Source organism: Oryx dammah, unplaced genomic scaffold, assembly GCF_014754425.2.
Source record: "Oryx dammah isolate SB20612 unplaced genomic scaffold, SCBI_Odam_1.1 HiC_scaffold_18, whole genome shotgun sequence".
NCBI lineage: Eukaryota > Metazoa > Chordata > Mammalia > Artiodactyla > Bovidae > Oryx > Oryx dammah.
Window position 1 is genome coordinate 38742711 of NW_024070202.1, and position 27322 is coordinate 38770032.

Below are 27322 nucleotides of genomic sequence, written 5' to 3' on the forward strand. Positions count from 1 at the left end.
TGGCAGAAAGTGAAGAGAAACTAAAAAGCCTCGTGATGAAAGTAAAAGAGGAGAGTGAAAAAGTTGGCTTAAAGCTCAACATTCAGAAAAAGAAGATCATGGCATCCAGTCCCATCACTTCATGGGAAATAGATGGGGAAACAGTGGAAACAGTGTCAGACTTTATGTTTTTGGGCTCCAAAATCACTGCAGATGGTGACTGTAGCCATGAAATTAAAAGACACTTACTCCTTGGAAGAAAAGTTATGACCAACCTAGACAGCATATTGAAAAGCAGAGCCATTACTTTGCCGACTAAGGTCCATCTAGTCAAGGCTATGGTATTTCCTGTGGTCATGTATGGATGTGAGAGTTGGACTGTGAAGAACGCTGAGCACCGAAGAATTGATGCTTTTGAACTGTGGTGTTGGAGAAGGCTCTTGAGAGTCCCTTGAACTGCCTGGAGATCAGCCCTGAGATTTCTTTGGAAGGAATGATGCTAAAGCTGAAACTCCAGTACTTTGGCCACCTCATGCATAGAGTTGACTCATTGGAAAAGACTCTGATGCTGGGAGGGATTGGGGGCAGGAGGAGAAGGGGACGACAGAGGATGAGATGGCTGGATGGCATCACTGACTTGATGGACGTGAGTCTGAGTGAACTCCGGGAGTTGGTGATAGACAGGGAGGCCTGGCATGCTGCGATTCATGGGGTCGGAAAGAGTCGGACACAACTGAGCAACTGAACTGAACTGAACTGAATGTATTCATTATGTTACTTTGACTCCTTTATATTTTTTAGTATGCTTGCCATTTTAACAATATTTATCATATTATGTACTTACAGGACAGTGTTCTTATCTGTGGTCAGTAAACTATTCATTAAATCTGTATCATTATTTTAATACTTGTTACAAGTTTGTACCCTTAGAGAGTATTAGTCTTATTCCATTGCCCCCCAGTAAACCCTAGTTTACACTCTGTTGTTGGTTTGGCTCAGATGGTAAAGCGTCTGCCTATAATGCGGGAGACCTGGGTTTGATCCCTGGGTCAGGAAGATCCCCTGGAGAAGGAAACGGTAACCCACTGCAGTATTTATGCCTGGAAAATCCCATGGACTGAGGAACCTGGTGGGCTACAGTCCATGGGGTCGCAAAGAGTCAGACACGACTGAGTGACTTCTGTGTGTGTCTGTGTGTGTGTGTTGGTTCTTCTCATGTTTGAATTTCTGGAGATTCCACCTGTGTCCACTGAGTAGGTGATGCCATCCAACCGTCTGTTGTCCCCTTCTCCTCCTGCCTTCAACCTTTCACAGCATCAGGGTCTTTTCAAATGAGTAAGCTCTTCACATCAAGTGGCCAAAGTATTGGAGTTTCAGCTTCAGCATCAGTCCTTCCAGTGGATATTCAGTACTGATTTCTTTTAGGATGGACTGGTTGGATCTCCTTGCAGTACTTGTCTTTCTTTGGCTTGTATCACTTAACATAGCGTGCTCAGGATCCATCCATGTTGTTGAAAATGGCAGAATATCCTCCTTTTTATGGCTTGAAATACAATATTTTATTGTATGTATACCACCTCTTTTGTATTCACTCATCGGCATTTGGGTTGTTTTTATTTCTTGGCTGTGGTGAATAGTGCTGCAGTATACATGAAGGTACATATGTCTCATCCAACTTTTGTGTTCTTTACTTTGGGTTTATCCCCAGAAGTAGAATTGCTGGACCATATAGTAGATCTATTTTTAACTTTTTGAGACACTTCCATCCATATGGTTTTCCATAGTATTTGAACTAACATACTATCCCACGGGTATGAAGATTACCCTTTCACCAATACGTGTCAGGACTTCAGTTCAGTTGCTCAGTTGTGTCCGACTATTTGCGACTATATGGACTGGAGCATGCCAGGCCTCCTTGTTCATCATCAACTCCCGGAGTTTACTCAGACTCATGTCCTCTGAGTCGGTGATGCCATCCAACCGTCTGTTGTCCCCTTCTCCCGCCTTCAACCTTTTGCAGCATCAGGGACTTTTCAAATAAGTCAGCTCTTCACATCAGGTGGCCAAAGTATTGGAATTTCAGCTTCAGCATCAGTCCTTCCAGTGAATATTCAGGACTGATCTCCTTTAGGATGGACTGGTTGGATCTCCTTACAGTCCAAGGGACTCTCAAGAATCTTCTCCAACACCACAGTTCAAAAGCATCAATTCTTTGTCACTCAGCTTTCTTTATAGTTCAACTTTCACATCCATACCTGACTACTGGAGAAACCATAGCCTTGACTAGATGGACTGTTGTTGACAAAATAATGTCTCTGCTTTTTAATATGCTGTCTAGGTTGGTCATAACTTTCCTTCCAAGGAGTAAGCGTCTTTTAATTTCATGGCTGCGATCGCCATCTGCAGTGATTCTGAAGCCCAACAAAAATAAAGTCTGTCACTTTTTCCACTGTTTCCCCATCTATTTGCCATGAAACGATGGGACCAGATGCCATGATCTTAGTTTTCTGAATGTTGAGTTTTAAGTCTACTTTTTCACTCTCCTCTTTCACTTTCATCAAGAGGCTCTTTAGTTCTTCTTTGCTTTCTGCCATAAGCGTGGTGTCATCTGCATATTTGAGATTATTGGTATTTCTCCCAGCATCTACTTGATGATCGCCATTGTAACAGATATGAAGTGACATCTTGTGGTTTTTATTTGCATTCCCTGATGATTAGTGATGTTGAGCATCTTCTCGTGTGCCTGTGCTCATTTTGATGACCTCTTTGGGGAAATTTCTATTTCTGATGCTAATTTTTTTCATTGGGTCATTTGATTATTATTATTATTATGTTGTGTTTTTATATGTTTTGCTAATTAACTTATTTTGAGACTGCCAATTTTCTCCCATTCTGTAGACTTCCTTTTGATTTTGTTAACGGCTTTGTTTTTGCTTTGCAGAAGCTTTTTCATTTGATACAGTACCATTTATTGATTTTGCTTTACCTGTTTGTGCTTTTGGCATTGTCCAAAAAATCACTGCCAAAAGAATATCAGTGAGCTTCTCACCTATGTTTTCTTCTAGGATTTTTATGGTATGAAGTCTTATGTTTGAGTCTTTCAACCATTATGAGTCAATATTTGCATGTGGTGTGAGATAGGTGTTCGATTTATGTATTGGGCTTGTGTTTTTCCAGTTTTGCCAGCATTATTCATCAAGGAGACTGTCATTTCTCCCTTGGGTATTCTTGGCTCTCTTGTTGAATATTAGTTGATTGTATGTGCTGGAATTTAAGGGCTTCCTGTTGGCTCAGATGATAAAGAATCTGCCTGCAGTGCAGGAGACCTATGTTGGATCCCTGGGTTGGGAAGATCACCTGGAAAGGGGAATGGCAGCCCACTCCAGTATTCTTGCCTGGAGAATTCCTTGAACAGAGGAGCCTCGTGGGTTACAGTCCATAGGGTCACAAAGAGTAACACAACTGAATGGTTAACACTAACACTGGAATTCAGTTCTGGGCTCTTTATTCTCTTTCACTGGTCTGTGTATGTATTTTATGCCAGTACTGTACTGTTTTTTTTTTTTTTTTCCCTACTACCATGGCTTTGTAGTGTAGTTTGAAAGCAGAAAGTGTGATACTTCTAGTTATGTTCTTTGTTCTCAGAATGGATTTGGCCATTTGAGGTCTTCTGTGATTCCACACACATTTTATGATTGTTTCTTCAGCTTCTGTAAAGAATGCCTTTGGTATTTTGATGGTGATTGCGTTGAATCTAAAGATAACTTTGGGCAGTGTTAAGTTAAAAATAGTCACAACCTAAAAGTTGAGAGTTATGTTTTATTTAATGGGATTTTTTAGAAATTCAAGACCAGGAGACAGCATTTCAGGTGACCTTGAGAGAACTGTTCTGAGCAAGTGCAGGGAGAATTTAGGTTATAGAAACTTGTAACAAAGCAGGTAGTTTGACCATTAAAAGATTATTGTTAATTAAGGAAAACCAGATATCTCAAGTTAAGGAATTTAGTGCTTTTCTGTGTATGAGAAGACACAAGGTTCTGGGCTTACTGAAATCATTCCTTTCATATGTATCTCATCTATCTAGGGTCAGCATCCTTTGATTTTATTATATCTATCCTTAGTTCCCTGCTTATTGTAAGGAGTGGTGGCAGCTCAATGGCATTTTTCTTCCTGGGCTCAGAAACTCACATTTGAGGGCTGGAATCCCTGATGGCTGTGATATCCTTGTTTATTGATTTGACAGGAAATACTCCATTTCACAGTGCTTTAGCCATTTTAACAATATTAATTCTTCCATGTACACAGGATATCTTTCCATTTATGTCTTTCTAATTTCTTTCAGTAAAGACATTTTATAACTTTTAAACTCATATACAGACACACAAACACAAACTTTTTACTATCATGCTGGCGAATGAAGCTGCTGCTGCTAAGTCGCTTCAGTCGTGTCCGACTCTATGCGATTCCATAGACGGCAGCCCACCAGGCTAGCCCCGTCCCTGGGATTCTCCAGGCAAGAACACTGGAGTGGGTTGCCATTTCCTTCTCCAGTGGGTGGAAGTGAAAAGTGAAAGTGAAGTCGCTCAGCTGTGTCTGACTCTTAGTGACCCCATGGACTGCAGCCCACCAGGCTCCTTCCTCCATCCATGGGATTTTCCAGGCAAGAGTACTGGAGTGGGGTGCCATTGCCTTCTCACATATTAATAAATAGATGACATTTTAAAAATTAAAGTGGTCTTAATATTCTTTGCATATTCTTTGTCTTAATATTTTTGGGAACAAAGTTTATAAAACATTCTCTAGCAACCATTTTTTCATTTAATACTTTAATAACATTCAACATTGTGTAATACATAATTTAATACTATAGTTAATGATAGTATATGTTAAAAATTAAAATATTAAATTAATATTTTTAAATGTTAAAATATTAAATATAATTTAGTAATACTTGATATGTAATAAACTTAATGAATTTCATTTGAGAAAACATTGAATGATAAAATTGTAGCTAAATTTCAACCAATATCTAAATGATCAGATATTCTAAATGAATTGGCTCTATATCAATATATTTTGGTTTACTTAAAATATTTCTAAAAATAAATTGATTAGAAACCATTGTTGATTTTATAAGATGCCATTCTGAATCCACAAAAAATTGTATTAAAATGAAAGCAAAATCTGCTGTCTGTCAGAAATGCTCAGTTGTTGCACTTGACTGCCCCTGCCTGGGGGAAAGCAAACCCCAACAGTAAAGTAAATCACAGTCATCCAGGAGTTTTGTTGTCTCCTTTGTGCAAAGTTTTCTTCACACCTCTTCTTTTGCCTTTAGGAGTCCAAGGCTCTCTTATTCCCTCCTCTTTATTACAAAAGGAAGGGATTGATAGTTATCACTTACACTTGCTTATTTAAAAGTCTCATTTTAATCCCTGAGCAGAACATATTTGGTATTAGAAAGCAGGTGTGAAGGCTGCATTTTGGAAGAGGTAGAGTTTCTCCGCATAACAAGGTCTGTCTTTTCTGGCAGGGGCTGGGTGGGGCTAGGGGATTGCAGAATCTGGAGCAAGATGGGGCCCATGATGCGCTCAGGGTGGGGAATTTAGGGAGGCTCACTCATCCTGAGAGTCTAGAGCTTGCATGATCTTCAGAGTGAGTGAGTGGCTCCTGAAATTTTGTTGCCGCGCCCTAGTCCTAGCTCTGGGGCCCAGGAACAGTAAAGGCTAACGTGCTCAGTGTTTTCTGCTCCCCATGGCTCAAAGGAGAGGCGTTTTAGCCTTTGAACATCACAGGAATTCCAGGCTACCTTTTCTTCCCTGTGCATTTCTCCCCAACGTATAATGTTGGTCTTTCTTGCAGCTTTACTTGATGCTTTATAAGCCTCCCAGACTCCTATGTCAATGTAAGGTACAGTGGCTGTTCCTCTAGTGTTAACAATATGTAAGTTTTGAAATTTTTACCCCATTATCGGACACTCCTCTCTACTTCCCCTCTATTTCTGTTCTAATGTGTTGTGTCTTCTTATAATGAATGATGTTAGGGAAATCCAGCTTTTGTTGACAGAGACTATTTTCTTCCTCTTGTTATCTAAGAGAGTTGATATGATGCTTATCACATTGTTTTTATAAGACATACTTCTTAAAAGTAAATTCTGTCTGGATTTCTAACATGTTACGCTAGAATGTGCAAACACACTTAAGAAGCTTACTGATTAATTTTTCCTGGAAGTTTATTCTTGAAGTAGACTGAGGCTGCAAAGGCATTATCATAGAATTTCCTGGCTTTGGATTCACTGTTATGATTTTGTAATTTAAAGTTATGTTGAAATTAATATCTTCATATTTTAATATGCTCTCAAAAATGTGAATATGAAATGTGTCTAAATATTGAACGATCAGAACTCTTAATTAAGTTAGTATTTACATAACTGTTTTAAGTGAAAAATTTATTTTCATTAGTTACTTATGGGATTAACAGACTGATGCTCTGACACTGTGGCCATGTCATCTTTATGTAAATAAAATATTTTCTAGAATCAGAATATAATCAATCATTGGTTATTGTGACTAGGAAATTAGCAAGATGCAGAGGCAACAACAGGATTGGGGAATCTTCTTTTCTACTCTAGGTCTGTTAAGTAGTAGCATGATGCTAGATTTCTCTTCACCTGCTTGTCCAGTGAGGCAGATTCTATATTCTCCTTTGCTTATAGAAATGTTACAGGGGTAAAAGGAAAATAACATGAAATGTGGAAATAATAGTAGATGCTGTGAAGAAGTTAAATTCTTATTACTTTTAAAAATGTAGCTTTGTATTACTTTGTAAAAGCAATATACTTTATATATTTATAATTACTTTATAAAGGCAGTATAATGATTATAAAGGTAATATAATTACTTTTTAAACAAAGCTATTTATTTTTGTTTCATATGTCCTGGTTTTATTTAGTTTGCCTTATTCCCTCAATGATGAAGTGTTGTAATTAAATCAGTTACCATTGCATGTCAGCAACCTGAGATTATTATGATTTTAGGGGTGAAACACTTTTTTTCTCTTAGGAGAAAGAACTCTATTTGACTGTAAACTGTATTATCAGTAGAGATTGTGGACCCCCTTTACCCAACTAACTATTGGAAATTTTAAAGTAAGACACTGTTTTCTTTTTTTAAGACTGTAGTTAATTACCTTCATTTTCAAAGATACAGAATACAGTAAGGGAATTTCTAATCTTAAAGTGACTTTCAATATTTTATTAACAAATTTTTAAGTACTGTTGTTTCACACACATGAACAGTGAAGGCTTATTACAGATGTTTTCTACCTTACAAATCTGTTCCATTGTCAATCAGTAATTAATACTTTAAATTATGCTGTACTTGAAGGATGAATGATTTGTTATTGTTTCTCCAAATAGCAGTCAAATGATTTGGGAATAATAATTACAGAGAGAGTAATGTATAGTAGGTGTGTTCTTTGCTTGTCTATGAGCTGCACAAAGAGAGGAAAACTAAAAGCTCCTAAGTGTTGTAGCCAAGTGTTGGCTTCTTCTACAGAATGAAGATGAATGGTATAAAAGACGGTGATTTACTACTGCACACTCTGAATATGCAACACAGAGCTACTGCTGCTAATTTTTTTCCCCTTAAAGATGTCTGTCATTAATGTCTTTATATCTAGAGCAGTGGTTCTCAGCCAGGGGCAGTTTTGTCCCCCAGGAGACATTTGTCAATGCTTGGAAACATTTGTGATTTTCATAGCCAGGGGCTGGGGAGGGGTGAGTGCTATAGGCATCTAGTGTGGAGACTGAGGATGCTACTAAACAGCCCATAATGCATAGGATGCCACACTGCAACAGACTTATTTGGTAAAAATGTCCAGGGCGCGGTGCTGAGTTTGCAAAACCGTCTAGAAGGGCTGAAGAATTTAAGGCAAGGATAAATCTCCCAGAATTCTTTAAATGAATATAAAGTTGTAAAAATTGCACCTCAGCATCTCTGGCTAGCAGTTTTACTTTCCAAAAGCTGTTCGTTAATAAAGTATTATGTTTAAGGGCAAATTAAACTCTGCTCCTCTTCAAAATTCTTTTGTTGGCAGTGAAATGAATTTAAGTCGTTTAAGGTTAGGGATATTAAAAGAGCCGCTCACTCAGCCTATGGTTAATTATTTTTTAAATTTAGTTTTTATAAAATCTAATATAATCTCTTTTAATTACATATGAATTTTCTGGTCAAAACACATACACAATTCGTATATACCTCCAGACATTCAAAGGGAAACAGAATAGTTTAACAAGTTATTTCTGGAATTAAAAACAAACAGAAGACTAAGTAGGTAGGTTTTATACATATCTTAATATTTTTCTTATTTTAATTTTAAGTATTCTAAGAGAAACTTAAAACTTACCATATGTGGGTGATGTCTCCAACCTAAAAGCTGAAGAATTCTTGATCTGGGTCTTTTTCATGCTCATCTCAGTCTTTGTTAGAGTTGTTTTCCTTATTCCGGAAATGACCCCTAGTATTTCACTTGTATTTTTTGTTGAAAATAATCATCTATTCCTATGTGTAGTATGGAGAAAGTGAACAGTCATATTTATGGTTGTCACTTATTCTATTCTTTCTTGCATTTTTAAATATATTGCTCAAAAGTGTCACCATAAAATTCTTGTTACTAGGAATTAGGGCAAGAAGGAGTGTATGCTGTGGAAAAGTCACTAACTTTGGCTTCTTTCTTAATATTCTTCCTCAAAATAATGTCCCAGTTGAAATGTGTTCCCGTCCCAGCTAAGACACTGTGTCGTACCAAATGGAACGAATAGGGGAAGTAGGGAAAATATTATCAAACTCTGGTGTCTGATTGTAGAAGCCTGTTTGATGTAATTATGACAGGAAAAACAGGCACTGTAGAAGTGAGAACATGACATATTGTGTATGTGTATGCATATGTGTGTATATGTACATGATTAACATGTGTGAATATGTTTATATATACATGTATGTATATATATTTGGATCATGTTTATAATAAACAAGCCTATGAATTCTTCCTATGTATGAATTGTTATAATAGGCACTAGACATTCTGGGAGTCAGTTTAAAATAGCTTGGACTTGACTACATAGTAAAATACAAACCAATATCCTGAATTTTAAAGCTTTTCCTCATAGTGTTCCAGTTTGCCTTACAATATTGTCCAATAATTCCTTACATCACATTCATTCAGATATCTTTCTTTCCTATTAATGCATATTTCCTCTAAAACATGGCTGTAATGCCATCTTTTGACTGTCACAATCCATGTAAACTTACTTTTCTTTGAATTCTGATAGCCAAATTTTCTGTACCTCTTCAGTGGAGTTGTAATAATACTCTTCCTCATATTGATCAATACCTTATTTGTGTATTTATTATTAGAATCTAATTATCATTTAGGTGTTGTTTTTATTTCATTATATAACTGCAAGACACCTTATGTAGCCTTTCTGGGGGGTTCAAAATAGATATGCATTTTTAAACTATAAGGAAGACTTTGTTAAATAAGCATTCACATTGCTAGAAAGGCCTGACATAGAGGCAGTATCAGTGTCCATTCACTGATACATGTCATCAGTATGTATTGAGTGCCTGCTATATGCCAGGCACTATACTATGTGCTGGGCTGAACCAGTGAAGAAAATGGACAAAAATCTGTCCTCTTGATACTAACATTGTGATTAAGAGAAGTAAGAAGTATATAATAAACATGATCCGTACATGTTAATGATGTTTGCATATGCTCAAAGGGAGCAAAAATACAGAGAACTGAAGCTGTAAAAATTTCAAAGGCAGTATCCTATCTCAGAAAACTAGGTTATTGAAAGAAAAAAAGGAACTGTAATTTACTTAAAATGAAGTTGCAGACAATCAAATCTGATTCTTTTAATGATATTAACATATTCTTTCATCTTATGAATGCTTACATCTTCATAAGTTTACACAAATTCTATTGGATTAATATACAATTGATGTTGGCTTTCATTTTTTTACCCAGCTGTGTTAGCTGATGCAACACATTTTAAAAGCTTGACTTTTGTTCGAGATTGCGCTATTTGCTTTTTGAATCAAGAGGGAAGAGTTTGAATAGTTTAGGGGGTTAATTAGGAAATTATATTTTTTTTGGCATACTTCACCTTTTAAAATTCATCTAGTTTTCAGTGGAGGAAGGAAGAAGGTTTTATTTTGTTTGATAAAATATATTCCAACATCAATTCAGATTTGGTGTCAGTAGTTACTCTTTACCTTAGATGAAGGATTCTTCACATATCTTAATGTCTCTCTCTGCTGGCCAGCTTAGATGATGATGAGATTTATAATAAATTTAAAGGAAGACTGTACCTTTGAATTGTAAAAATTTCTCAAGGGAACTTTCATCTTTGAAAGTGACCAAGAAAAACAATTATAACAATTATATCATACTTTTGTTTTACTGCATCTTTTAAGAAACAAGATGTTCTTGTTAGGAAACAAGTAATTCAGAAGCCCACAGAACACTATTACAAAGGGAAAAAAAATATCCCAAACTGCAGAATTCAACTAAAAGTAAATGAAATTGATTTTATGATTATCTAAAGCTGTCGAGGCGGTAGTGAACCTCTTTTCCTGCCTGCATCAGTATTGAAGATATATGAATTTAGTCAATAAAGATAGTGAAATTGGAATGATGGTGAGGTGTATATTCTAACTTTTTCTCTTACCCCCACCTTTCATTATTATGAGGTAGAATCATATTTATTCACCTAATTCATATATGTTTTTGTACAATGTATGCCATCTATTCTTTATATTTTTAGCTCCTCTTTCTAATATTTCTTCTCAGGCTCCTAAACAATTATGAAGGCTATAATGGGAGTCCTGAGATAGCTTCATTATTTCATAAAGTCTAATGGAAACTGTACAATTTTCACAATAGAGCTTATTTTTTCATTTCAGTGAAGAGAGTCTTATGACTAATGAAATGGACATTCAAAGTGTATTTAATAAACAATGTTAATCGCAACTTAGAAAAATACTTCTTAGCATTTTTAGTTTTTGTAGAGTGAATCACTTGGGGAATTTACTGTAGAACTACATATAAAAGAAATATAATGGTACCACATTTAAGCGAACTCAGGAAGAGTCTGGGTTTCAGCAAGAATTTAAGGCGTTTGGAAGATAGTTTGGGCAGTGGGAGGGAAGGTCTAGAGCCAAGACAGCCCCTGAGGCTGAATATTAGCATTGTCTCCACTGCTAACTCATTGTGTTCATTTTCTATTGTGACTGTGACAAATTACTCTAAATTTATTGACATAACACATTTATTATCTTACAATGCTGTGGATGAGAAGTCCTTTTCTTGCCTCATGGTCCATTTTCCTCACCCTTCAAAGCGAGCAACACATGATAATTTCTTCTCACATTATCATCCATTTGGTTTTCTCTTGCATGGTTGCGTCTGCTTTTTAAGGATCTTTGTGAATACGTTGGACTCTCCAGGACAATCCAGGATAATCTCTTTTAATGCAACTGATTAGCAAAACTTCATCTACAAAATTAATTCCTCTTTGCCTTGTAACAAAATATTCACAGGTTCTAGAGATAAGGATGTGTTTATCTTTGGGAAGTCATTACTCTACCTACCATGCTGCTGCTGCTGCTAAGTTGCTTCAGTCATGTCTGACTCTGTGCGACTCCATAGACGGCAGCCCACCAGGCTCTGCCATCCCTGGGATTCTCCAGGCAAGAACACTGGAGTGGGTTGCCATTTTCTTCTCCAGTGCATGAAAGTGAAAAGTGAAAGTGAAGTCTCTCAGTTGTGTACAACTCTTTGCGACCCCATGGACTGCAGCCTACCAGGCTCCTCCATCCATAGCCATCATTTATCACACTAGTAGTATTTGAAGACCGTTTTTCTCCTGCTAGTCTTTTCACTTTTGCTACTGCTTTTAACTTTGATCCATCTGTCATCTTATGTGGAGAAAACTTGATTCGTTCAATATATTATCCTTGTTCATGTAGATCTTTTATATCTGATTCCTCACAGATTATTAATTCAGGAATTAGCTGCTTCTAGGTCTGATATCAGTTCAGTTCAGTCGCTCAGTTGTGTCCGACTCTTTGGGACCCCGTGGACTTCAGCACTCCAGGCTTCCCTGTCCATCACCAACTCTTGGAGCTTGCTCAAACTCATGTCCAACGAGTCAGTGATGCCATCCAACCATCTCATCCTCTGTTGTCCTCTTCTCCTCCTGCCCTCAATCTTTTCCAGCATCAGGGTCTGTTCAAAAGAGTCAGCTCTTTGCAGCAGGTGGCCAAAGTATTGGAGTTTCAGCTTCAACATCAGTCCTTCCAATGAACACTGAGGACTGATCTCCTTTAGGATGGACTGGTTGGATCTCCTTGCAATCCAAGGGACTCTCAAAGTCTTCTCCAACACCATAGTTCAAAAGCATCAGTTCTTCAGTGCTCAGCTTTCTTTATGGTCCAACTCTCACATCCATTCATGGCTACTGGAAAAACCATAGCTTTGACTAGACGGAGCTTTGTCGGCAAAGTAACGTCTGTGGTTTTTAATATGCTGTCTAGGTTGGTCATAGCTTTTCTTCCAAGCCGCAAGCATCTTTTAATTTCATGGCTGCAATCACCATCTGGAGTGATTTTGGAGCCCAAGAAAATAAAGTCTGTCACTGTTTCCACAGTTTCCCCATCTATTTCCCATGAAGTGATGGGACCAGATGCCATGATCTTTGTTTTCTGAATGTTGAGCTTTAAGTCAACCTTTTCACTCTCCTCTTTCATTTTCATCAACAGGTTCTTCAGTTCTTCTTCACTTTCTGCCATAAGGGTGGTGTCATCTGCATATCTGAGGTTACTGATATTTCTCCTGGCAATCTTGATTCCAGCTTGTGCTTCATCCAGCCCAGCGTTTCACATGATGTACTCTGCATATGAGTTAAAAAAGCAGGGTGACAATATATAGCCTTGATGTACTCCTTTTCCAATTTGGTACCAGACTGTTGTTCCATGTCTGGTTCTAACTGTTGCTTCCTGACCTGCATACAGATTTCTCAAAAAGCAGGCAAGGTGGTGTGGCATTCCCATCTCTTTCAGAATTTTCCACAGTTTATTGTGATCCACACAGTCAAAGGCTTTGGCATAGTCAAGAAAGCAGAAATAGATGTTTTTCTGGAACTCTCTTGCTTTTTCCATTTTCCAGTGGATGTTGGCAATTGATCTCTGATTCCTCTGCCTTTTCTAAAACCAGCTTGAACATCAGGAAGTTCACGGTTCACGTATTGCTGAAGCCTGGCTTGGAGAATTTTGAGCATTCCTTTACTAGCCTGTGAGATGAGTGCAACTGTGCGGTAGTTTGAGCATTCTTTGGCATTGCCTTTCTTTGGGATTGGAATGAAAACTGACCTTTTCCAGTCCTGTGGCCACTGCTGAGTTTTCCAAATTTGCTTGCATATTGAGTGCAGCACGTTCACAGCCTCATCTTTGAGGATTTGAAATAGCTCCACTGGGATTCTATCACTTCCACTGGCTTTGTTCATAGTGATGCTTTCTAAGGCCCACTTGACTTCTCATTCCAGAATGTCTTGCTCTAGATGAGTGATCACAACATTGTGATTGTCTGGGTCATAGAAATCTTTTTTTGTATTGTTCTGTGTATTGTTGTCACCTCTTCTTAATATCTTCTGCTTCTGTAGGTCCATACCATTTCTGTCCTTTATTGTGCCTGTCTTTAATGAAATGTTCCCTTTGTATCTCTAATTGTCTTGAAGAGATCTCTGGTCTTTCCCATTCTGTTGTTTTCCTCTATTTCTTTTCGCTGATCACTGAGTAAGGCTTTCTTATCTATCCTTGCTACTCTTTGGAACTCTGCATTCAGATGAATACATCTTTCCTTTTCTCCTTGTTATTTATTTATTTATTTAATTTTTTTAGGTCTGATATGCCCTGATGTTATTAGGCAGGGGCCAATGGCAAGGTCTTACATTAAAATATTGCTACCCATTTGTAAGGAAACTCCTCTGACTTCCAAGGGAAAACTTCCCTCAGAAAGATGGCAGAGGTCTTGATGGCTTGTCCAGGACAAGTTCCGTTGGAGGGAAGTAAATGTACAACTATTGAAGGGGCTATCAAAATGTACATATTTTGATTTACTATGCAGACATTTGACTGTGTTTATCTTTAGGGAACTTAACTTACTGCCAACATAGACTTAACTGAGCTGCCATTGTTTCTCCCAGAATGGGGGAAAACTTATTTTCCCAGTTTCAAGGTTAGGCGCTTTCAGTTTAAAACAGTCTCTTGTGATCAGTTTTATATTCAGTTAATTCAGAGTTCAACTCCCTTTCAGCATTCTCTGATTTTCTTGACTTTTCTCCTGGGCCTCTGGGTTCAAGGGAAAGTGACATGACAAGATATCTGGTGTATTTACTGTCTTTTGTTCTGTTGACATGAATATTAATGTTATTGGTACTAAGAACTTTGCCAATCTTTCCAGATAGTTTTCACCGTTATTCTTCAGCTGGACCTCTGCTTCCCACTGGCTATTCAGTCTGCATTCAGATCCCCTTGAACTCATACCAAGGTCATCTCCTAGAAGAGATAATTATCCTTAATTTCCAGCTTCCTTACTTGTTCATCCCAAGGGGCTTTGCTATGAATATTTCTGCACATCCTGCTGAAATAAAGAGAAGTCCCAGGTAGAGAGTGGCATTCAGATTCCCTTTGTGTAACTGTGATACATTAGGATTTATTTCATTTCCTTCTAGTCTGGGCAGTGGTTTGCTCCTGAGCGATATGAAATGGGACTTAAAGTGTCTCCATGCTTACATTCTGAAGCCTGACACCCACTGTTCCCACTAATAAAATGATTAATTGAAAGTCGTGGATGGTTTTGGCTTCCTGGGTGGCTCAGATGGTAAAGTGTCTGCCAGCAATGTGGGAGATCCAGGTTCGATCCTTGGGTCGGGAAGATCCCCTGGAGAAGGAAACAACAACCCACTCCAGTACTCTTGCCTGGAAAATTCAGTGGACGGAGGAGCCTGGTAGGCTACAATCCATGGGGTCGCAAAGAGTTGCACAGGACTGAGGGACTAAGCACAGCACAGCCTACATATGAACCTGCAAGATGCAAACTTTCAAAGATGCAAAAGTGCATTCTCATGTTCAGTCACATGAGATTGAATCACCTTAATTCACACGTGTGAAATTCTTCATTACATGCGCGCATCCTCTCTAGGTGTTTGTGCTTTTGTGTACTTTATAGTATAGTACAGTAGTACAGTACCTTTATTTTAAGCCCAGGATATCTGAAAGCAAATGTAAAAGCCGCAGTATGTAGCCGATTGTGTTAGTTGGGTACCTTCGCTAACTTTGTTGGACTTACGAACTAATTGGACTTATGAACATGCTCTCAGAAGGGAGTTCATTCATATGTAGGGGAATTACTGCATTTCATGGTATAATTCCATGGTATGATACTAATATTATGATTTCTGAAACATTTCATTAGTTATGTTTATTTAGAGATTGTGTCAGTGAGTGATGTTACTTTTTAGATAATTACAGGTGAGTTATTTTTAAATGTATTGTTCTGAAGATTATCGCTGAACCATGGGCTTAACTGAAGAGCAAAGAGACACTTAAGGGATGTTTTCAGTGAAAAAGGTAGGGGAAACCATGGTTTCTGTTACCACAGCAAATCTTGGCCTGTGAGTTTTGTAGTGAAAGAATATTAAAACCAGCTAGTTAAGATGATGAGAAAGAAAGAATGTACAAGATGACAAATATTCTTTTTTTCAAGACTAATGTCAAGGGTGGCAGTATGAAGGTTTGAACTATAGAAAAAATTATAAAGCATGTTAGTGTTATCAGTCAGGAGGAAAACGATCCTGTCTTGAATTTTCTTTATGTGCGCCATTCTTTCTAGTAGAAGAAACGGAAGCCGGCGTCACATAGCATGTGAGGAGCTGACGTGTGATTTGAATGTAGCTCTGTCTGGTGCCAGAAACTCATGTTATTCCCATCATGCTCTTTTTCTGTCAGGAAAGACATTGGATAAAGTGCTAAAGCAGATAATTAATTTTTCATAAAGGAAAAGAAAAACTAGGAAGAAGAAAAAATATTTAAGACTCTTTAAAATTTTCACGTTAGCATGTTAAATATTATAGAAATGTGGTTTATTTTAGTGGTAGAAGGAATTTTAAATACCTGTAAGTTATGGAAATATAATATCTTAAAAATCCATGTGAAACCTTCTACTCTGAAAACTGTTCACTAAACATGCACCAGGCTCTCTCTCTTTGAGAGCCATTGCACTGTCTTATGCAACAACAAAAACAAGATTACATTCTTTGAAACCAGAAGCAAAGTCCACTTCTTTTGATGGTGGCTGTTACATGATTCTAATTCATGTTTTATTACAATGAAAACATTTCAAATGTGGTATTGTACCTAAAAATGTATGGCAGGGCATTTATATTGGGACTCTAGACTTAAGCTTCCTTGACTTTATTTATTAAAGTTTATTTGCATTCTGGATCTTATTTTTTATTTCCTAAGCTTTTAAAAATTACTGTATAAGTTGAACTTGAGAGAATATTCTGTTTGAGAAAAAATATATATATACTTGAACTAGTTTTTTCTTATTTATAATTCATTCATCCTTTATAGCATTTAATATGTCTGACATACATAGATAGTGACTATAATTGCCATTAGCTGTAGTACATTAATATGAAGTAGAGACTATGTCCTGAACTAATTTTTACCAACTTTCAATTCTATTAGAGTCCCAATACCACAGGAAGGAGGTTAGACTTTATACAGAAATGAGCAAGATATTCATGATACAGAGCACACCTGCCTTTCACAGCAATTAGTTATATTGGTTTTTCTGCAAAGAACTAAATATCCTTGATCAATTCAAGTGATTTTGAGTTTTATCTGTTTGTACCTCAAATCAATCTGTTTAGGAGTTCTTGTTCCTCGATGAGGTCTTAGGCTGAAACAAAAGATAGCTTTGGACTGGAGGGAGTATGGATAACCTGGATCTTTAAAGACAGGACACAGTAATCTGTCCATCAGTAAAAAGTAGAAAAAATCCAGTAATATGCAGGAATCCTGAATGACATCAACTCTTGGGATTTTCTATGACTAAATTACTGTGCCTTGAATAATTGGGATGAGAACCTACAAGGTCAAAATTCAAAGTGTGAGGAAAAGCCTCATGGTTTGAAAATGATGAACAATTTTAGCAGTAGAAGTTTGATTTAAATCTTTAAAAATATTTATTAGATAATTTTATTATAGTTAATTATTTTAACTTATTCATTAAAATGTTGATATATTTTAAATCACTGAAAACTATGAAACTTCATGTGAAACCAACACACTTCAGAAAATAAATGTTAGCCAATGTATGTTGCTCCTTTTGAAACCCGTGTTTACCAGCATCATCCATCGTCAGCTGGGACCAAGCTGTAGAACCTGTTGGTAGTAACCAGAATGCTGGCATTATGCCAGTAAAAAGCAGGGTTGAACTGGTTCCTGCTTGTGCCTGGATTCACTTCTCATAAGACAGTAAAAACCTGCCAGTCCCTGGCTTTGAAGATGGTTTAGTCATGCATGTGCAACCCATCTGTTGGATGAATAAGGGATTTCCTTTTCAGCCCAGCCCTTCAGCCACAGAGAAGGTCACTGTCTTTGTGCTTCTCCCTGCCCACCCTCCCCCAACTTTTCTTTTAATCTTTATTTCCTGCCAGGAGTATACACGCTTGATAAACCAGGTGCATCTTATGCTACTCTAGGGAAATCCTTCCATAAATACTGATGTGAGCCAGAAATGTAATTGTTTTCTCTTGCTGTCTAGGTTACTTTCAATATAGTCTTATTCAGTGAGTTTTTAAAAAAAATTCAGTTTCATAATATAAATGCTTATACTGTTACAGCTTCAACCAAATTTCAATGTAGACCTCGGTGACCTTGTTCTTCACTGTGAAATGTGAAGCTCCCTGTGCCACCAGGATGAACCTGAGGAAGGGAAGGTCTTCATTCTCTGTGTTTCTCTTTTTGGTTATAATAAGCCTGCTTAGCAGCATACATCTTAGCTTCAGTGATGGAAAAGCTGCGAGTCTCCCTCAGTGCAGTATCTCATTCACTTGTCCTGACTTTTGTTCAGTGCACACATCCTCCAGTTTTGATGTCCCATGCTTAAATTCTTCTATTTTCTAGAATAACCTCCCTGTTTCTTTAAAATGCTGAAGGCAGTAAATACCAGGTTGCTGGTAAAGAATCTGCCTGCAATGCAGGAGACCCCAGTTCAATGCCTGGGTCGGAAAGATACCCTGGAGAAGGGAACAGCTACCCACTCCAGTATTCTGGCCTGGAGAATTCCATGGACTATATAGTCCATGGGGTGACAAAGAGTTGGACATGACTAAGTGACTTTCACTTTCAATTTTTCACTTTGAGGTTGGAGGTACAACTTGAATTTGCAAAATTGCATACACAAATTTGTGTTACAAGATGTTTTACGACCTTTTAACATGATATACTGTTTTGGTGAGCTTGTGGTCTTACAGTTAATTGAAATTTATATGTATATCAACATATATAAATGTATATATATGTATGTATATATGTATATGTATATATGTGTGTATCTATATGTATATTTTGAACACATTGGAACTCCAAAAAGATCAAGATGAAGCGAGGAACAGATTTGTCTTTCTAATCAGTTGTTTATGGTTTTAAATACATTCTAATATGAGGACAGGAACCAAATAAGCGATTATTGTTCTTACTAATTTTATTTCCTCTTCATACAGATTTATGAGAAATACCAAGATTTGTATACTGTGGAGCCAAATAATGCACGCCAGCTGGTGGAAATTGCAGCCAGGGATATTGAAAAACTTCTGAGCAACAGATCCAAAGCCCTGGTGGTGAGTTTAAATTGTATCTACTCATTTTATTATTCTATATTACTCATTTATTATTTATCTTTCATGCTTTATTTGGAGGTTTTCTTTAGTATGCTTGTTTTATCTGAGAAACTGTGTTTATGTAATATATGTTCATAAAAGATGAGATCATGGTTTCATTGTGGACTTGAAATAATGAATTAGCTTGTTTCTAATTATTATTTTATTTGTATATATTAGGTGATTTTAATACAGAGAAATAGTATATTTAATTAGAACATACATCTATTTATACATATATAAGTAATCATGTGTAATAATCCTGTTTAAACTGATCACACAGTGTAAATTCCTTGAATATTGCAAGCATCCTTAAACCTGCCTTCGTAGTTTTTGTCTCATCACCCTGCTTCTATACCAGAGATAGCCAGTACACTAGATATTTGATTACTTGTTTCTTTGCTCTTTAAAAGTAGCTGTACCTCACATAAATGTTTTGCTAAACATGTGTTAGTCATAATGCTGTATGTGGTCTTCAGCCACTTCCTTTCTTCCATCAACATTATGTTTGCATGAGTTTTTTAGATGTTTGTGCTTAGCTTTAATTCATTTTTATTCATGGTAAAATATTATTTTTTGAAGATATATCTTAATTTATTCATTTATTCTCTGCTGGTAAATTATTATTTGGATTGAACCATGAATAGGGTGGCTTCATTTTCTTGAACGAGTTTCTTGGTACATATGTGCAAGAATACGGATCAGTACGTGATAGTAGAATACTAGACTATAGGGTATTCATGAAATCAGATTACATAAGTATGACACTGATTTTCCAAATTAGTTGTATCAGTTTAGACCTCTACTACCAGTATTTGAGCCCGCATTGGTCCATATTCTGGCCAATAAGTGGCAATGTCAGAATTCTTAACTATAGGCAGCTGAGTGGGTGCCGAATGGCATCTCTGCTTATCCCTAATGACGTGGTTATCTGTTTTGTATTCTGAATATTCTTGTTTCCTCTTCAGTGACATATTTGTTCATATCTTTTACACACTTTAATCATTTAAATTGATTCATAGATTGTATATTCTTGATGGTAGTTCATTTCAGTTATATGTGATGCAAATCTCTTTTTCCAGTTTGTGACTTGTCTTTTTATTGTCTTTATGGTATATTTTGATCAAATAAGTTCTTAATTTTAATGCTGTCAGAGACAACTTAAAAAAATATTTTGAGGTGTATGCTTTGTTTAAAAAATCATTTCCTACCCTGATGTTCTAAATATTTTTGTGTATTTTATTGTAAAAAATTCCATTTCTTTCAGACCTATTTAAGCCACCTGTAGCTAATATCAATATACAGTTTTAGGTCACAATACAAATGATTTTTTTTTTCTGATCAGTTCTCTGAGACCATATATTAAATATTTTACCTTCCCTTGATGAAGCCCCATTTATCAAGCTAGTATGCTCAGCATCTCACCATATTCTTCTTCACAAGGATCTTGACTAGTCCTGAACTTTCATACATTATTTAAAATTTATATTCAGCATGCAATTATTTGAAACAATCTTTACTGGGATTTTAAATGGTATTCCATTGATTCCAAATTAAGACAAAATTTGGAAGAATTGATATCATTATGATTTTTGTCTTTATATACATGATTTTTTTCCAGCTAGGTGTTTTTTATGCCACTTTGTAGCATTTTAAAATTTGTTTATAAAGTTCTTATATATCTTTTGTTAGATGTAATGCTGAAGTTTAAGTTTAACTCCTTATTCTACAAATCTCAGCACTGTTGCAGGTGTTTGTTCCAGGATAACTCTGAATTCTTTGTTTACTGATCACTTAGAGTTCAGATTTTTAACTTAATATATTTTATATATATATATATATATATATATGTATGTTTACATACACACACACACATATCTCTTGGCATTCAGAAATTGTGTTTTGTTTTTGACCCTTATACATTTCTATGTATCTTAAAAATCCAGGATCTTGTTGTGACATAATAAGAGAATCCTTCAGAATATTTGGTATGCCACATTGCCAGAAGTTGAAACACTTTTTTTTTTTTTTTAAGTATGGTTGATTTACAGTAGTGTGCAAATTTCTGCTGTATAGCAAAGTAACTCATTTATACACATATACACCCTCTTCTCATACTGTTCATGGGGTTCTCAAGGCAAGAATACTGAAGTGGTTTGCCATTCCCTTCTCCAGGGAAATAGATGGGGAAACAGTGGAAATAGTGTCAGACTTTATTTTTCTGGGCTCTCACATCACTGCAGATGGTGATTGCAGCCATGAAATTAAAAGACGCTTACTCCTTGGAAGGAAAGTTATGACCAACCTAGATAACATATTGAAAAGCAGAGACATTACTTTGCCAACAAAAGTCTGTCTAGTCAAGGCTATGGTTTTTCCTGTGGTCATGTATGGATGTGAGAGTTGGACTGTGAAGAAAGCTGAGTGCTGAAAAATTGATGCTTTTGAACTGTGGTGTTGGAGAAGACTCTTGAGAGTCCCTTGGACTGCAAGGAGATCCAACCAGTCCATTCTAAAGGAGATCAGTCCTGGGTGTTCTTTGGAAGGACTGATGCTAAAGCTGAAACTCCAATACTTTGGCCACCTCATGCGAAGTGTTGACTCATTGGAAAAGACTCTGATGCTGGGAGGGGTTGGGGGCAGGAGGAGAGGGGGACGACAGAGGATGAGATGGCTGGATGGCATCACCGACTCGTTGGATGTGAGTTTAGGTGTACTCCAGCAGTTGGTGGTGGACAGGGAGGCCTGGCTTGCTGCAGTTCATGGGGTCACAAAGAGTCGGACATGACTGAGTGACTGAACTGAACTGATACTCTCTTTTAAAATATTCTATTATGGTTTATTTCAAGAGATTGCATATATTTTGCTTTGCTACACAGTAGGACTTGTTTTTTATCCAGTCTAAATGTAGTAGTTTGCATCTACTAACCGCAACCTCCCAGTCCATCCTTCTCCCTCCTCCCTTCCCTTGGCTGAACCATAAGTCTGTTCTCGTACATCTGTGAGTGTGTTTCTGTTTTGTAGATAGGTTCATTTGTGCCATGTTTTAGATTCCACATATAAGTGATAACATGTGGCTTTTATCTTTCTCTTTCGGACTTCACCTAGTATAATAATTTCTAGTTGCATCTATGTTCCTGCATATGGCATTATGCTGTTGCTTTTGATGACTGAGCAGTATTCCATTACATGTATGGTACCACATCATCTTTATCCATTTATCTGTCAATGGATATTTAGGTTGCTTCCCTGTCTTGGCTATTGTGAATGGAGGTGCTATGAACATAGGGATGCATGTATCTTTTTGAGTTATAGTTTTGTCTGGGCAAATGCCTAGATGTGGGAATGCTGATAACTCTGTTTGTAGTTTTCTGAGGAATATCCATATTATTCTCCATATTGGCTATAGTAACATATATTCCCACCAAGAGGTATGAGAGTTCCCTTTTTGCTACACTTTCTCCAGTATTTGTTTATTTGTAGACTTTTTAATGATGGCCATTTTCACCAGTGTGAGGTGGTACCTCATTGTAGTTTTCATTTGTGTTTCTCCAATAACTAGCGATTTTGACCATTTTTCTGTGAGCCTAATGGCCATCTGTATGTCTTCTTTGGAAAAGTGTCTACAGAGTCCTCTGTGAAGCACAATTTTTAAGAAATGTATAATGGTAAGGCAGACTTTCATGATTAGAAGATTCATAACATTATCTTCAGTTTTTGTTATATGAATACCTCTTTAAAGCAATTTATAGCTATAAATATGTTTTCATTAAAAGTTTATCTAATAAAAATTACTTTCTTTTTAAGTGATTAATATTCACTAATGACTACTGAAAATGATTCCATTTATATTGATTTTTATCAGCTTACATTTTTTTTTTTTGCCCTGGATGTAGGAAGCAGATAATCTGGTCATCACAGTCCTTAGAAGAAGGTCTTGGAATGCAGTAGGATGTATCTTGCCTTTAACTGGATTAAAATGGGAGCTTATTGAGACTTTATTTTTTATCATTTGAAATTGAAGATCTAGATACCTGGTATATTATTTGAGTCCTGTGGGATCACTGGCTATCTTAAGCACATGATAGGAGAGTACAGAAAGCATAATGACTAATGAAATGTAGAATTTGTTAGATTTTATGTGAGGGAGAAAGATTCATGTTTGTTTGCAAACTAAATTTTTTATTTAACTGTTTGAATATATTAATACATTATTAGAGAAATATTTTGAGGATAATTACAAAACAGGTTCTATATTGTGTTGTAAATGAATATAAGATGAATATGAATTCATGAATAAATTCATAATTTATTCATATTCATAAATTCATTGATAGAAAACGAATGAATATAAGATATTAAAATTATATAAGAATATAAGATTACTATATTATTAATAATAATGTATATTATTAATTTACTTCTACTTTTGTTATAGGCTTATACTCAGGGAGACTTCTGTATTAAAGGAGCTTTAACTTATCTGCATGGGATACCAATGTAATTGCATAAATAAATACATTGGAAATATATCTTGAATATACAGATTTGAGGTAGATGATCAAATTTAATGCCAATCATACCTTATTGAGTGTTTATCAAGTAATGTTACCTGATTATTTCTCATAATAATGCTGTGCACTACATACCATTAGTAGTCTCATTTTTCAGTAAGGAAATGGAGTCTTTGAATATTCCTTTAACTTTCTCCCAAAAATGTTTTTAACAAGCAGTGTATTCCAGCGTTTCTCAAACTTTAATGTGCATGTGGTTGACCTCTGGCTCTTGTTAAAATGCAGATTTTTTTTTGTATGTGTATGTGTGCCCATGCGCTCAATCATGTCTGACTCTTTGCGGCCCCTGGACTGTACCTTCTAGGTTCTCTATCCATAGGATTTCCCAGGCAAAATTATTGGAGCAGGTTGACATTTCCTACTCTCGAGGATCTCCCCAACCTTTGGATCGAACTTGCATCTTTTGCATCTCCTGCATTGCAGGTGGATTCTTTACCAGTGTGCTACCTGGGAAGCCCCTTTTTATTCAGTAGATCTGGCCAAATATACTGAATTTCTAATAAGCAAACAGGTGATGGTCCTGCTACAAAGACTGTACTTTGAATCAGTTCAGTTCAGTTGCTCAGTCGTGTCTGACTCTTTGTGACTCCATGGACTGCAGCATGCCAGGACTCACTGTCCATCACCAAATCCCGGAGATTGCTCAAACTCATGTTCATCGAGTTGGTATTGCCATCTAACTGTCTCATCCTCTGTCTTCCCCTTCTCATCCTGCCTTCAGTCTTCCCAAGACTGAATCAGGATCTTTTCCAATGAGTCAGTTCTTCCCATAAGATGACCAAAGTATTTATTAGAATTTCAGCTTCAGCATCAGTCCTTCTAATGAATATTCAGGACTGATCTTGCAGTCCAAGAGACTGTCAAGAGTCTTCTCCAACAACACAGTTCAAAAGCATCAATTCTTTGGCACTCAGCTTTCTTTATAGTCCAACTCTCACATCCATACATGACTACTGGAAAAACCATAGCCTTGACTAGACAGACCTTTGTTGACAAACTAATGTCTCTGATTTTTAATATGCTGTCTAGGTTGGTCATAACTTTCCTTCCAATAAGTAAGCGTCTTAATTTCATGGCTGCAGTCACCATCTGCAGTGATTTGGGAGCCCCCCAAAATAAAGTCAGTGACTGTTTCCCCATCTATTTGCCATGAAGTGATGGGACCGGATGCCATGATCTTCATTTTTAGAATGGTGAGTTTTAAGCCAACTTTTTCACTCTCCTCTTTCACTTTCATCAAGAGGCTCTTTAGTTCTTCTTCACTTTCTGCCATAAGAGTGGTGTCATCTGCATATCTGAGGTTATTGATATTTCTCCCAGCCATCTTGATTCCAGCTTGTACTTCAGTCCAGCGTTTCTCATGATGTACTCTGCATATAAGTTAAATAAGCAGGGTGACAATATATAACCTTGACATACTCCTTTTCCTGTTCTTACCTTGAGAATGCCATGAACAGTGTGAAAAGGCAAAAAGATAGGACACTGAAAGATGAACTCCCCAGGTTGGTAGGGGCCCACTATGCTACTTGAGATCAGTGGAGAAATAACTCCAGAAAGAATGAAGAGATGGAGAGAAAGCAAAAACAACACCCAGCTTTGGATGTGACTGGTGATAGAAGCAAGGTCCGATGCTGTAAAGAGCAATATTGCATAAGCCAACTAGAGTGATATAAAAAGATTGCAAGTTTATTTTCTGTCAGAGCAAGAAACCTGGATGTAGGTAGCTCAAGAGATTTCCAGAAGTCTCATTCTGTTACTTCTGCGTTCATCCTACAGGGTTACCCTTGGCTGCAAGGGGAAATAATAGAGTTTTTTTAGCTGGGAAACCACGTCTCTCTACAGAATTGTGGTACTTAAGTAAAATGTGGATCCAGCCAGCCAGTGTCTGCATCAAATCTTTTCAAGACTGAATGTGAGTTTTAGGGAAGAAAGTCTGGAGAAAATTCATTTTGAAGAAGCTGAGGAGGGGAAGGAAAATGTTGCTTTCTTTGGCTTTTTATATAAAGTCCCATTTTGTAAGAATATTTTATTGAAAATATAATGATTGCATGTGTAGTCAAATCAGCTTTTTTCTAACAAGGCTTGACACAGTATGAACAGCAGTAGAATGAAAGGACTATTGAATCCATGTTTTAAGACTCGTAAGAGTAAATTTTTTAAATATCATGGGTACTTGAGAATTAGTCAGTGATAGTTGAAATATTTGAAATCATGAACAATGGGTAGATCTGGTAATGGTTAGAAATTGTGAGTTCAAAAGAGTAAACATTGTTATGATAATCTGTAGTGAACAGTGGAGGAAAAGAATTTTTGATAAATAATAGAAATGAAAGAAATTAAGAGTTCTGGATGATAAGGTTGAGGCATGAGTGAATGAGTGGTTTTCTTCGATGGAGAAGAGTGAAAGTCTCTGGAGTTCTAATAGGAACAAATAAGTAGTTAACATTCATTAAATGTCAGTTATATTCCAAGCAGTTTGCTAGATTCTTTCTATATATTTTGAACACATTGTCCATTATGCAAAATAGGTATAACTGTTCTCATTTTACAGTTGAAAAGTAAAAACTCAAGGAATTTTGAAAAAATTTTCAACTTTACACAGCAAAGAATTAATTTCCGTATATGTATATGGAAATGTGGTTGGATACAACCATGAGGGTTTTTTTTTTAACAAAATAAACATAATACATGATGTCATAGTTCTCACTCAGAACATGACTTTTCTGAAGTAGATGACAGGTTTAAATGGGAAATGCCTGTCTTTCTTGATACCATTTGCTAGTGTGTTAAATGAAAATCTCCAGATACAACAGCACATTTCCTCTCTCAAGTTATATACTTTAGCAGCATTTTATGGATTTTAAATATCAAGTAATGATAATGATCGAAATTTGGGGTCAGACAGAAGGAGTGGGGAAACACTGAGTGCTGTGTTTGGAACCTCTTAAAGTATGCTCAGAAGTAAACAGATCCATATACTCGTAATGGTGCTGCTGCTCACTACCACACTCAGCACTTTAATTTTTATAACGTTCTGTTCTAATTATTTGAAGGTTTTTATATTATTTAAAGGTTAGCAGCAAGGTGTTTTTTAAACATTTCCTGCTGTTAATCGCTCTCTGCTATACAGTACTTTCTTCCTTGTCCATTCCATGAAATAGTGTTTGCATTGAATTGTCTGAGCAAAGGCACTTTTGGAAAAAAGCTGCCAAATACACCTTTAAGACAGAGAGTAGAATTAATGGTAAAGTGAAAGTGAAAAGTTTTCTCATGGAACGTGTTCAGAAAAGGAAAGCTTCTGGGCAACACTGATAGTCTGCTTCTATTAAAAAAAAATGTCTTTTGGAAATATGATTTTCATAGACTTGAGTTGGCTTAATTATTTAGGATCAGAAAGTAATGTTAACACAGTAGTATTATTGTGTTGACAATTTAACAAATGTAATGTGTGCTCCGATAGCACTTCATTTGCAAAAATTAGGGGAAGAGGGAGTGCTGGGTTGTTGATCATATGAAAGATAATGAGAATTAGATAGATGAATTGAATTAGAAATCTCACACAGGCAGTAACAACTGTGTAATTTGTGGGGTCTTATCCAAAATGAAAATGTGGGGTGCCTCTCGAAAGAAGTTATTCAGAATTTAGATGGCAGCCGCAGAGCTTTAGACCAATTGTGGGATCCAGCTGGGTGATTGCACAGGTCCCACACCCATGGAGCTGGCTAGCCCTCACACCCAGGTGGTCAGAGTCAGAGCT

At 36.6% G+C, this 27322-nt stretch overlaps 1 protein-coding gene across 13 annotated transcripts in view; it reads left to right on the forward strand.

Annotated features, from left to right (window-relative positions):
• CACNA2D1 (calcium voltage-gated channel auxiliary subunit alpha2delta 1) overlaps window positions 1-27322 on the forward strand; it is a 539624-nt gene that overhangs the window by 128043 nt on the left and 384259 nt on the right. For all 13 annotated transcript variants that reach the window (XM_040260717.1, XM_040260719.1, XM_040260724.1 and 10 more), the window contains exon 3: window positions 18836-18952. In XM_040260717.1, coding sequence (XP_040116651.1) covers window positions 18836-18952 — 117 coding nt within the window. The remainder of the gene's footprint in view (window positions 1-18835; window positions 18953-27322) is intronic.